This window comes from Cervus canadensis, chromosome 8, assembly GCF_019320065.1.
Source record: "Cervus canadensis isolate Bull #8, Minnesota chromosome 8, ASM1932006v1, whole genome shotgun sequence".
NCBI lineage: Eukaryota > Metazoa > Chordata > Mammalia > Artiodactyla > Cervidae > Cervus > Cervus canadensis.
In genome coordinates, this window is record NC_057393.1 from 11,279,178 (window position 1) to 11,292,642 (window position 13,465).

A 13,465-nucleotide genomic window follows, 5' to 3' on the forward strand; every position below is an offset into this window, starting at 1 on the left:
AAAATAGTCACCAAAAGCCTAGAGGCTAGGGAGGATTCTGTCAGCCAAATAGTAAAATCTTAACATTTTAAGCACATCTTAAGCAAAAGATAGTAATAGCCTCTGTCAGAAAGCTTGTGGAGCACAGAAGAGACATCAGCCTCCCAAGGGACAAGACAGCTGGTGGGCAGACCCACCAGGAAATGCATTTGACAAGGACAGTGTGCCTCTAAAAGAAACTTCTGTGGGCCTTGATTGCTACTCTTTGCAACCCAGCAGTCTCCTAGCATGAGTCATTCACATGAGAGCTACTTCCTTCCCGAGTTCAGATGCAATGGTAGATACAAAACTGTGCTGCAGTCCTCAGTTAACCATCTGAAAACTAGGATGAAGGTTCCCCCAAAGGGTTTCACTTCTTACTGCTAATAACTTTTGAAGCCCCTTAAAGCTCAGCACCAAATCTTTGGGAGACCAGAACCTGCAGAGAACTTGAGTGACCCCACAAGGATACAGATGAAGAGCAGATGGAAGCTGGCCCCAGGTGAATACTATCCCAGTTATATCTAAAAAAGGCCAGCCAGGGAACTTATGATAACAAGGAGACAGGAAATCAATATAGCAGACCTTTCTCCAACTGGCACCTACACAACCTCCAAAACAGACTGACTTAAAACACGACTTCAGAGAGGAAGAAGAAGCTCAGAGAGGAAGTGATTATTCCAAACGGATGCTTGACCATAAATAACAGGAATGACTAGAGCCTAAAAACACCGTGATCCCTAAGCCTTCATGCATGCCGTGCCCCTGGCCATATTAACCTCAGGAACGCACGTTCTGTCAATCTCCCCTCCCCACCTCCAAGGCTCTAAAGCCAGACCTCTCTGTTAACCAGTATGTGTTCAGTCTGTCTCCTCGTTCCTTACTCAGGGCTGCTGTTGAGAGGCCTGGGACCTGGGACCTTCCCTGCAGTGCCGTGGTGCTTGCATCTGGACACACCTCTCCTTGAGCAACAAAATACAAAGAAACTGTAGGGTCTAAAAATAGCTGTGTGCAGGTGCAGGTGGGGCAAATTCTGGACAAAAGATACAAAGAGACCAAGAAATCCAGCTGCCACTTTTGAGAAGCCTGGAGCACAGAGTGTTGGGAGCAGAAGCAGGGTACTGCACATACCTCCACCTGAGGGGTGGGCAAAACACCTAAGTCGCCCCTCGGCCTGATCCCTGGACACAGCCCGACCCTCACCCCGTACAATGAGCAAGCTTGCCCCCTGCTCAGGGATTAAGGGGAACCTGTTGCTTGTTCTCCGGAGAAGGCAATGGCAACCCACTCCAGGGTTCTTGCCTGGAGAATCCCACGGACGGAGGAGCCTGGTAGGCTGCCATCTATGGGGTCGCACAGAGTCAGTCACGACTGAAATGACTTAGCAGCAGCAGCTGCTTGTTCTCGCTCTCCCATGCTGCAGTACAGCTGCCAATAAAACTTTGCCTGAGTTTCTTATCTGGCCTCTAGTCAATTCCTATTGACTGGGAAAGGCCAGGAAGCCTGATGGATACCACTATGACAAATCATCACAAACATGCAGGCTGAAAATGAAAGAAATGTATTCCCTCCCAGTTCTGAAGACCAGAGTCCCATATTAAGGTGTTGGCCAGTCCACAGTCCCTCTGAAGGCTTCAGGGGAGACTCCTTCCTGCCTCGTCCAGTTTCTAGTGGCTCCAGGGCTCCTTGGCTTGCGACTATATCACCTCAATTCCTGCCTCCATCTTCACATGACTTCCTGTCTCCATCTTCACATGACCTCCTTCCCCATGTCTCTGAGTCTCAATATTCCTCTGCTTTTCTCTTATAAGGACATCTGTCATTGGATTTACAGCCCACCCTAAAGCCAAGATGAACTCATCTTGAGATCCTTAACTTAATGACATCTACAAAGACTTTTTTTTTTCCAAATAAAGTCACATTCACAGATCCTGTGGGCTAGGATCTAGACAATTTTTTTTTTTTTGGGTGCCATTATTCAACCCACTATAGTCTCCAATAAACTAGGGGAGGAAAAGTTATTTACTTAAATGAACGTGGACTGTGAATCAATTCAGTCGCTCAGCCAAGTCTGACTCTCTGCAAGTCCATGGACTGCACCACGCCAGGCTTCCCTGTCCATCACCAACTCCTGGAGCTTGCTCAAACTCATGTCCATCGAGGTGGTGATGCCATCCAACCATCTCATCCTCTGTCTTCCCCTTTTCCTCCTGTCTTCAATCTTCCCCAGCATCAGGGTCTTTTCCAATGAGTCAGTTCTTCGCATCAGGTGGCCAAAGTGTGAATACCTTGTTGTATATGTTGCTTAACCATCAAAAGCTCAAGACACTATCACGTTAGAGGCTGGCATGAAGGTCAGCTAGTATCCTTGAATAATCTGCTGAGTCTGTCTAAGCCTCCCTGTCCCTATGCACACAGTGAGGCCAGCTGGGCCTGGCAGGGCTATGGCACAGGCCGACGGAGAGTCACTCAGAGTGCCAGGCACCCCGATATTGCTGACAGGCCCTATTCTCTAGTGACTCTGAGCAAAATGGCCAACAATCACTCTGCAGGAAAGGCCATCCAGTTACTCCTTGGTCCAGCCACCATCAGGGTGTGTATTAGCCACTTAGAAATAAGAAAAAAGGATGAGGGTAACAGGCTTGACCAAGGTAAACAAGGACTTCAAGTCATAAGAGCAGCTGGTCGTCTCCCAAGTGGTCACCTGGGGGCCTGGTTCCTCTCCAAGGATTTCAGAATCACCAACCTAAATACACAGCCTGCCACTGCCGAGGGACTCCCCAGGACACGAGCTGTCGGCTCATTCATCTCCATGGCCCCAGCACCTGTCACAATGTCTGGCACCTGAGTCACTTGGTAAACACTGATGGAATGAAAGAAGATGTGACCAGGACACTCTGACATGGATAACTTGGTTTATACACCTATACGCTATATGTTGGTACAGTACACACACACACAGACACACAAAACTTTCACTGAAGGAGTAAACTAGAGAAAACACTGAGCTGAAAGGCATGAGGTCCCAGGAACACGGTTAACTCCCTTGCACTGTCAGGATCCTGAAGGATACTGCCAACGGGTAAAGTGTCGCAAGTTTCACTCTGCTGAGTTGACAAGAGCCACACATACAATGTTTTGTAAACTCCAGAGTCTTGGTCTCAGGCTTATTTCTTCCTGGGGAATGTCTTGTTTCTAAGACAACCACCCTACAGTGAAGAAAAGCGAACTACACTTGACATTCAGGTATCGACTCTTTTCCCTCCACCTGAATTCCCAAAAAGAGTGATCAGGAGACATGACCTAGGAATCAGAGTCTCCCAACCAGGGAACTTACAGGAGGAATGGATGCTGGGGAAGCTTTTGCGGCCCTCGGACACCAGATCGGGGTCACCGGTGCAGTGCATTTCCGAGTTCATCACTCCATCTGGAAAGCAGCGGTAAAAGAAATCGGGGCGAGGTCTACAAAAGACACCATGGACAGTTTCAATATAAAACGCTGCCATCACAAACAAACCCCAGCTGACCCCGCCGACCCCTGCTGCTGCCCCAGTTCCTTCTTCTGCCATCACCACTGCAGCCCCCACAGGAAGACACTGTGGGCTTGTGCAAAGCCTTCAGGGTCAGAAAGATCTGGGCTGGAATTCCCCACTCTGCCACTTACTAGTTTTATGACTTAGGGAGTCGCATCGCCACCCTCAGTCTCCACATATGTAAAAAAGGGATATCAATACCTACTCAAAAGTGAGGTACGGAAGGTCAAGTGCGATGACTTCCGGGAGCCACCTGAGCATAGTGCTGGTGAAATAAAGATGGAGCCAGGGCTCCATCTACGGCTCCACTGATCAGAGGCTGCTACCAGGATCCAAGCCTCCAGGCTCCTCATGGCCCTGTATCTTGAATCTGATGGCCAACTGCCTACACTTCCTTAAAGAGCAGGTCTCACTTAACCTCACTGAGAAGACCTGAAAACTCAGTTCCAAGCTTTGGCACACAGTCACCAGGCCAGCTCTCGGTCCAGGTTGTGGGGGAAGTAGGTGGGGGACAAGCTGGCCCCAAGGCCGAGTCGGCTGCCATAATCACGGCTAACATGTACTGAGTACTTACTGCATACCAGACCCAGCATTAAGTACTACCCATGGGTCACATCGTACGATTCTTACAACAACCCTGGGGCAGGTCCTGGAACTTCCTTCATGTCACACGTGTGAAAATGAAGGCTTAGAAAGATCACACTCCTGTCCAAGGTCACACACAACCAGTAAGTGCAAAGACAAGCTCTGAACCCTGGCAATTGGATTCCTGCACCTACACACCACACCCCACATGTGTCTACTTCACTCAAGTGCGGATTCCCACGCTGATGAGTGATGGTGGATTCTTCACATGAATTCAACTAACTTTGCCAGATGCCTGCTATGGACAAGGGTTTTCTAACATGGTAAACACAGTTCCCCTTTTCTGCACATACTGGGTTACAGGTCATATGGTTCTCACTGTGAACTATAAGGGCTCACTGGTCCTCCAGCTCTGGGATCTGGGTCCAATAACAATCTATCAGTATCTATAATGTATTGATTATCAATAATCTATCAGAACTGTTGATGTGCTGTCTCTCCCCTATGTGTTTCTCCAAGTGTGGCTATTCACCTACTGAACCAGAGCCTCAGAGAGGACCTGGGAGTCAGCATTTCACTGGGCCCTCAGCAACTCTAAGCTCGGAAAGTTGGAAGGACAGTGCAGCCCAAGGTCACTCGCTAACCAATCTATATCCATCTTCTACCCTCTCAGTGCCTGACCAGCACTGCACACCAAGTACCTGACCACTAAATACTGAGGTTCCGAAAGGGAAACCAACCTGTTCAAGGCCAACAGCTAGTCAGGGCCTAAGTCAGGTCTTGAACTCAGATCTTTTGACTGTTTTTCTCTACAGAGACTAGCTCACTTCCAGAGCATTTGGGGGAGAAGGCAAGATAAACAGAAAATAGAAATCATCTCGCAGGAGGGTAAGAGAAATTTGTCACGAGTCACAGCTCAAATACTAATCCATATTGCTTATCCCAGAGAGAATGATAAATAAGCAAGATTATCTATTTTTTGGATGCCAAAACTGACAAGTGAGTGGGTGTCTGGTGAGGCCCTGGAATAGCAGTGGGCTGGAAATGGGAATGGCTTTCTTGACTTTGGTCCCCAAAAAAGTATAGTCATTAGATACTTCTTTACTATTGATGTCCTGCTTACTGAAATAGTGAGTTCATCATTCAAAGGAGAGGAAAGATCTGAGTTGAGGACAGAAACCCCAGAAAGACAACAATTTAAGGGAAGACCAGATGAGCTCCAATCTGTCCCTCCTGTGGCCAAGGTTTCTATAGGGCTGACCTTGAGACTCTAAGTCACTACTTGTTTCTTTTTGGAACTTACCTTCCCACTATCAATTTAATAGTGTTTGTGCAGACTCCATTCAAAGCAAGAGCCAAGGACACAGCTACAAAACAAAACCAACAAACAGAAAAATAACCAGCTGGCTCTCAAATCAAAATCATCATCATTACCATCATCATCATCATTACTTTTCAATCACACTATTTAATTTATGACCATAGAAATATGAACTAATGCTTTTAAAAAAGGAGGGAAGTTTGAGTGGCTAGAGTAAAACATAATTAGAACTGGACTTTGGAGAGTGAAAGCTCATAAAATTCCAAGCCCCTATGACAATGAAATTCATCTCTTCTCCTAGACTGAAATTTTCAATATCACAGAGAAGCCCATGTATCAAGTTCTGACCTGATAGAACAGATTTAATACTACAGCATGTAGAATTTCTTTTACTGGTAGCAAGAAACATAACATTTTATTTCCTTCTGGCAACCTTCTCAGACATAATTCTAATCAGAGCAGCTGCAGGAATCCCTCTGCAAACAGGCGTGCCCACTCAGCCATCACCTCCTTGTTGACCTGTCCCCTGCTGATGGCTGTCCACTTGTTATCAAACAAATCACTATTTCTAAGAAGGTGAAGTGTCTCAATACCTCATTACTGGTGTTTGTAAAGGTTTGCCCAGGTGCTTCTTTCTGCCACCTAAAACAGTAGGTACTTCTGGATGACATTCTTCAAAAATAGACAGCCTGGGGAATTTCTCCAAGCAGCTTGGAAGGACTTTGCTAGATGAAGCACAGATTGTCCAAAGGAAGCAGGTGAAATGAGTCATGGAGTTTTCCCTGCAAGGCCCCTGCATCCCTCTCTTGGGTTTATCAAGACTACACAAAAGGCAAGTCAATGCGATGAAAGGTCAAATGCTTTGCATAAGCAATAAAAACCTATCGATGCCCCATTCCATTGCTTTGTTGAATAATAAAGCATGTGAGTTACCATTTCCCTTTGGCAAGTATTAACTGTTCAATACTAGCTGAGATTTATGTAAGGAAACAGCAGTGGAGGGCCACTTTCGGGAAGGAGCTGCCTGGAGCAGTTGGTGATCATCAGGGGAGACAAATGTGTTATTCTACAAATGGAAAGGAGAGTGAACAGTCAACACAGTCACTAAGGGCATGGGCCACTGAGATAGAGACAAAAAACCCACCTGCTTGTATCAAGTCACGGGGAAGCAGAGAGAATGGGAGGGACCAGTTCAAATGAGCACCTTTGTCAAAGGGAAACTAGTCCCCAAAGTGGAGGATGGGCCACATTGCAATAGCTGGAAAGGAGGGCAGGGCCCCCTGGGTGCAGAGCAGGGCATGAGTCAGCAGCACCAGACCACCATTAAAACACCCAGCATGCAACGGGGTGTGTAATCTGGAAGCAAGCATGGAAGAACTTGGAGAGATCTGCTGATTACACTCTGTATGCACAGACCCTTCCTTCCTAAAATGCTGGCTTCCCTTCTCTCTCACAAGCTTGGAGTACTGCTGGGAGGTTTCCTATGCAAAAAGGAGGGAGAATTCCCTGGGCCATCATTGCTGCAGGATTCTCCCAAAACCACGACAATTAACAGGCTGTGAGATTGCCCTGAGATGACAGGGGTCTTTTCTTGTTAGGGTTGGTCCAGCAGGCTCACTGCTGTGTTTTCCCAGAGGGGCTGAACTCATTCTCCTCCTGGTCCTAGCAAGGCCTCTGCACAGAAAAGGTCTCCAGGAACAAGCATCACTAGCTGACCTCCCAGTGCCCTTGGGGAAGTTCAGAGACCACAACATCAATCCAGAACACCATACACGTCCCCAACCTCTGCCCCGGCTGGGTTTACTATAGTGCAGAGCAATTCTCTGAAAAGCTTCAAGTGGCTGAGCTAGAAAAGGTGTGGCTGTGATGGAAGCACCAACAACTGGCAGCTTCCCTCTCTGATCCAAAAGCCTGAAGGAGACAGAAGAGAGCAAGGATCTGAGTGGAAAGCGTCACAGCCTTCCGGAAGTAAGTAAACCGATTACTACGTTCATCTGCATAGCACAACCTCCAGGGGACCCGGACAGGGGACCTCTCACTGACACCACAGGGAAGACTGGGCTGAGAGAAGAGGCATGAAAGGCTGGCCGAGCAGGAAATGGATGACCCCAATCATGGGGGGCTGGCTTGTTGATTAACAAGAACCCAAGGCATCTGGTTCATGAGAGGTGCATCAACAGCATCCCACAGCACTGCGGGGTTGAGAGGAGAGTTAGAAAGACAAGCCAGACTGTGTTCTGATAAAGAAATGCAAAGCAATGTGTCACGTGAGTTGACCTGCAAGTGGCCTGTATTGAGGGTGCTCCTGCTTACAAGCACCCCCAGAGGATTAGAGGGGTTTTGTTGCTGTCACTTTTGCTGTTTGGGAATTCAACATTGCAGGCCTTCCAAAACAAGTTTCGCTATTAACACTGTCTTGGCCGTTCTGCAGCCAAATCCCTGGGTGGGGCGAGCCTTACTTGCACATGAACAGATGCACAAAGGGGGCTTCTGTGGACATGCAGCTAAGGGGCATTCTTAGGGTCCAGGTCTGCTGAAGACGCCTGGGTAAAGAAGGGACCTCAGACCAAACCACCCTCACTGAGAAAGTCCTGAATTCCAGATAATGGAGAAAAAGCTATACCTAATTTTCTGTCCTCGGTTTTGAAAGATCACTCCCGCCAGCCCCTTCCAAGACTTCCTAAAAGTGGCAACTTTTTTTAAAAATTGTGTACAAAGGGAGGTTCTTCATCATTTTTACAAGGCAGCCTCTCATTTATCTGGGCAAACAGAACATCCAATTAACTCCACCTTCTCTGTTAACATATAGGAGGCCAGGTATGGTGTACAATTTTTTTTTTTTTTTTTTGGTGTACAATTTTGTAGTGTCATCCTAAGGGAGATTTGGCTGAGAATGAAAAGGTCTAGAGAAAGTAACTGTAAGCTCCTCAAGGCAATAACAATCTCCCAGCACCAAAAGCAGCCAGTAAATTATAACTGTAACCATGAGAGACAGTTCCTACCCACAACCATATGTCTCTGGACTCAGTGTCAGGGGAGCGGCTAGAATAAGTGAGGCAAAGAGATTTCCAGGTCAACTGAGAGAGGCTCCCAATGGGACATTTGGGGACCACAGTGATATGTGCCCAAACGCTGTCCCAGCTGTGTCAGCCTCAAGAGGGAGGGCATCCATACCCTTCCTGAAAAACATGACCTTTCCACCACCTCAGTTGAAGAGACACAGACCATGTGATGACCAGAGCCTCAAAGCACAGGTGAGCAGCCTGGGGAACACAGCTGTCTTCAAGCAGAGCATTCACAGGCTAGCCAGAGACACGGGACTTTTGCATCCAGGCTTGAGACTTGAGTCAAGTCCAGAGTCTCCGCCTGGGAAGTCTGGACCACAGGATGCGGTGATGCTTGGAGCTGGCACTGGGGCTGAGCAGTCACGCAGGCGTGGGCCAGGGGCACCCACCACCGCAAGCCCAAGCCTCACACAGACCAAGATGCAGGCAGCAGAGACGCCGTCCTCACAGGAGACTGAGGCGGGGACTGAGCAGAGAGGAAGGAAGCATCACTGGGGGAGTGGGGGGGGCGGGGTATAAGGCAACAGGGTGCCTCCACCCCTCATGGCCTAGATCTCTATTTCATCCCCACGAGGGTTTCCCCTCTGATTCCTGAAGGTCTGTAAGATTGCTTGTTATAGTCCTATAACCAAACCTCTAATTTACCCGATCCAATTTGAGAGGAATTCTGTTCTTTTCAACTACACAGAGTCTAACCAAAGCCTGGCTATGTAAGAAACGGCCCCGGTCCTTCCACTGCTCTGCACACCCTAGAACTCACACCCACCCTCCTTCCCTTACAAAGAACAGGGAAGATCGAAGTTTGCTACGTTTTTCATTTCCTCAAAGTCCAGTAATTAACAAACACCATTTTTAGTGAAGAATCTCATATTTCCAGATTTACTACCTTACTGAATGGTGAGCCTACACAACACACCAACAACACAATGTGTGTGAGGGTTTGGATAACGTCAAGGCGTCATGTCAGAAAATAAACCCAATTCAGTATTCCTGATGATCAAAAAGCTAAAACCCTGGCTTCCGGGGAGTTTATTTTGCTAAACAAGCCAATAGTTTTGCTTTCTCTTCATGCTGTCATTTACTTTGTCTTTTGATTAATATGCAGATCAGGAAAAAAAAATGGATTTAACCCTAAAAATATCAAACTCCTGTCACACGCAGATATGGCTCAGCTTAGAGAGAATTTATAAGCATTGTGTCATACTCAATGGCAAAGATTGTAGCATTCTTTATATAATAACAACTGATTAACTGCCAAAATGTCCCCACAGTGGCAATGAGTTATGGAGCTTGTTTCCAATTTATATTAAATTTTACATCTGCTTTTCCACATTTTTGCTTCCAGTCAATGGTGACTGGTCAAGGAGTTTGTGGTTGATGTCTGAATTGCCCCAAATGGGGGCCTATTAATTACAAATGTGGGGTTGGACAGTCAGCGGTGACAAAGTTTCAGATTCACTTTGCTTTACAGCCAAGAGCTGTCCTTCCGGTTTGCTTAGGAAGCACAGAGCTCTGGTGAGGAGCCTGACACTTATTTTCAGCACAAGGGACAGCGGCAATGGGCTGGCCGGCAGATGAGCTACTTACCACGCACTGGCTCTTTAAAAGGGCTAAACGTTTACCTTGTCTTGTGTCTACCAAGCTTAATTTGACCAAGAGAAAAATCAGTTGAGTGCAACTGAGATTTTTCGAAATCTGGTGATCTAATGAAGTTCAGCCCCATCCCCTAAAGCAGGAACTGGGAATACTCTACCTAGGAAGGCTTCCTTAATTTCAGTCTTGTCTGTCCGCCGGATAATTTTCACCACACAAATAACAGCCAGAGGTGTGAGGAAAGAAATTGCCTGGAAGAAATAACAAATAATCCCTTATGAAGGCAGTAGTTTGCTATCAGAGAGCCGAGTGATAATTAGTTCCAGTTAACTTCCTTTGGACTCACTAGTTGAATGATCTCACTGAACTCCTGACCTTACTCTAAGAAGGATTTATATCTATACTGAGAGATTCCACAGACTTGAAAAATCAGAGGTCTGATTATGGGTTATAATTGATTTGTAATTGCTGGGAGTCACATTTAAAGTGGTGACTTTTTAAACAGAAACGAAGAGTCTATAATTACAGTGACATCTTTGCCAGTAACCCTCCTCCCATCCTCCCCTGGGGAGGGGTGGAAGAACCCTTGGCTTCCCATCCCCAGCGCTCTGGCAACATGGGGACACGTGGGATTTGCTTGGAGTCTATTGATTCATTCCCCTTCGGCATTCTTTGGTTGAATATTCACTTCCACTGCAAAGTAGAGGTTAGTCCCTTCACATGAAGTCTCTCCTCTTTTCTTCCTGCATCCCCTTTACTTCCCTAGACCAAAGCACTGGGGAGTACAGTATGCACTGCACTTAACGAATCAAGCTGGTGGGATTCAGATGCAAACAACTCTTATTACTGAACCTTCTATGAGGCAGGAGCCATGTTTGGATACCATCCAGTACTGGGGTCTCTTAAATCCTCACGCAGGCTTTGTGACAATCTTTGCCCAGTTCGGGGACTAGGTGATGTGGCCAAGGACACACATCTGGGAAATAGCAAGATGGGCTTCAGAGGTCAGGTTTTCTGCCTCCCATACCTAGTCTTTAAGCAGCATTCTATAATTAGTATGCTGTTTGTTTTTTTTCCCAACATTTCAATGACCAAGAAAAAGGTATTAGATTGGCCAAAAAGTTCATTCATTCAGGGTTTTCATCCTATCTTACCAAAAAGCCTGAATGAACTTTTTGGCATACAATATTTGTGTTACTTCCTTATGATTATAACATCTCAGGATAACAATCAAAAGGGATTAAATATCTCACAAATCTACAGCTGGGCTCACAGACGATGGTGGGAGGGGTGGGCGTGGGAGATGGTAACTATTAACCAACAGTGTTCACAATTTGGGAAGTCTCCACCTGGGCTCTAATCAATGTTGCTTTTTGGAAAGGGGGCTTCCTAACAGGTCTAAGGCATGGCTGGAAGATACTTTCCTTTAAAAAACAAAACAAAACACCAGAATTCCTCCAAATGCACACAGTCTATCAAAATTGGTGATGTCCTACAGACATGCAAGAGCCAGACCGTGAGAGCTCAGAGCATCTTGGGGACTCCTCTTTGGGAGCAATATTCACAGACAGCTCATGAGACATGAGAAAACCCTTCTCCTTACAGGCTGGTTTCTTTCTGACCACAAATGGTAGTAACCAGCTTGATGAGCCTCCTTATTGGCCATGGCCCTGAACGACTTAACATCAGTAAGTCCTGTCTCCATGGAGGGTGTTCAGAAGAGTATGGCCCAGGTCTCAGGGAAGCTGCACAAAAGGAGATTCAGAACTGGAGCAGAGAAGCAGAGGATTTACCCAGGGTGACTGAAAAAGGCAACACTCACTCGTGTGTTCCAGCAAGTCTGTGAGTCTCCACCAGTGCCTGGGTGGCTCTCACACCTGCAGTGTTTGTTACACAGCTGCATCCCTCAGACCCTCTTATAGGACAGGTCTGGAATCTACGTTGTGTAACAAGCATCTCAAATGACTCTGGTGACAGAAACACTGCATCAGTTCTGATTCACACATTCAGCGTTTAGAGAGTGATGGCTGAAGCCCCAGCTTACCTAAGTCCAAAGTTAAGCTTAAGGTCAAAGAAGTCCCGGGCTTTTGGTTTCCTCTCACTTTGGGCACTACAGACCAGCTGCTGCCCTCAAAGAGGAGAAAGCAGCTCACTGAACAGTGAACAGAATTGCAGCAGCCCCACCAACAGTCAAACCATAAATATGAGAGCAATAGTGAACTAGAGATACGCTGTGTGCTGTGCTTAGCTGCTCAGTCGTGTCTGACCCTTCTTGACCCCATGGACTGTAGCCCTCCAGGCTCCTCTGTCCATGGGGGTTCTCCATTCTGGTGGAAGTAATGATAGCTTTCCTCTTCTTGGGCTCTAAAATCACCGTGGATGGTGACTGCAGTCATGAAATCAGAAGAATTTTGCCTCTTGGCAGGAAAGCTATGACAAGCCTAGAAAGTGTGTTGAAAAGCAGAGACATTACTCTGGCAACAAAGGTTCACATAGTCAAGGCAATGGTCTTCCCAGTGGTCATGTACAGTTGTGAGAGCTAGTAAAGAAGGTAGAGTGCTGAATAATTAAGGCTTTCCAACTGTGATGCTGGAGAAGACTCCTGAGAGTCTCTTGGACAGCAAGGACCTCAAACCAGTCAATCTTAAGGGAAATCAACCCTGAATACTTGCTGGAAGGACTGATGCTGAAGCTGAAACTCCAATATTTTGGTTACCTGATGCAAACAGCTGACTCACTGAGAAAGTCCCTGATGCTGGGAAAGACTGAGGGCAGAAGGAGAAGAGGGTGTCAGAGGATGAGATGGCTGGACAGCATCAGTGAAGCAATGGACATGAACTTGGAAAACTCTGGGAGATGTGATGGACAGGGAGGCCTGGCATGCTGCAGTCCATGGGGTCGCAAAGAACTGGACAGGACTGGGTAACTGAACAACAACAACAACACACACACACACACACACACATATATATGTATGCTATTGGTGGCTTCCCTGGTGGTTCAGATGGTAAAGAATCTGCCTGCAATGCAGGCGATCTGGGTTCAATCCCTGGGTCGGGAAGATTCCCTGGAGAAAGGAATGGCTACCCATTCCAGTATTTTTGCCTGGAGAATTCCATGGACAGATTAGCCTAGTGGGCTTGAGTCCCTGGGGTCGCAGAGTCAGATAAGACTGAGCAACTACGTCTTTTAGCACATATATGCTATTAACATAAAAGGAAAGGAAAGTGAAGTTGTTTAGTCATGTCTGACTTTTTGTGACCCCATGGACTGTAGCCTACCAGGCTCCTCCATCCATGGGATTTTCCAGGCAAGGGTACAGAAGTGGGTAGCCATTTATTTCTCCAGGG

The 13,465-nt window shown here is 46.9% G+C and overlaps 1 protein-coding gene across 3 annotated transcripts in view; it reads right to left on the reverse strand.

Annotated features, from left to right (window-relative positions):
- The window catches only part of PLPP4 (phospholipid phosphatase 4), a 140,380-nt gene that overhangs the window by 64,469 nt on the left and 62,446 nt on the right, over positions 1 to 13,465 (reverse strand). The window contains exons 3-5 of one of the 3 annotated variants that reach the window (XM_043477258.1): positions 10,276 to 10,366; positions 5,440 to 5,503; positions 3,356 to 3,480 (exon numbers count right to left, since the gene is read on the reverse strand). The exons of 1 other annotated variant lie outside the window; for it this stretch is intronic. In XM_043477258.1, the coding sequence (XP_043333193.1) occupies positions 3,356 to 3,480; positions 5,440 to 5,503; positions 10,276 to 10,366 (280 nt within the window). The remainder of the gene's footprint in view (positions 1 to 3,355; positions 3,481 to 5,439; positions 5,504 to 10,275; positions 10,367 to 13,465) is intronic. One more of the 3 variants, XM_043477259.1, reaches the window with a different exon arrangement.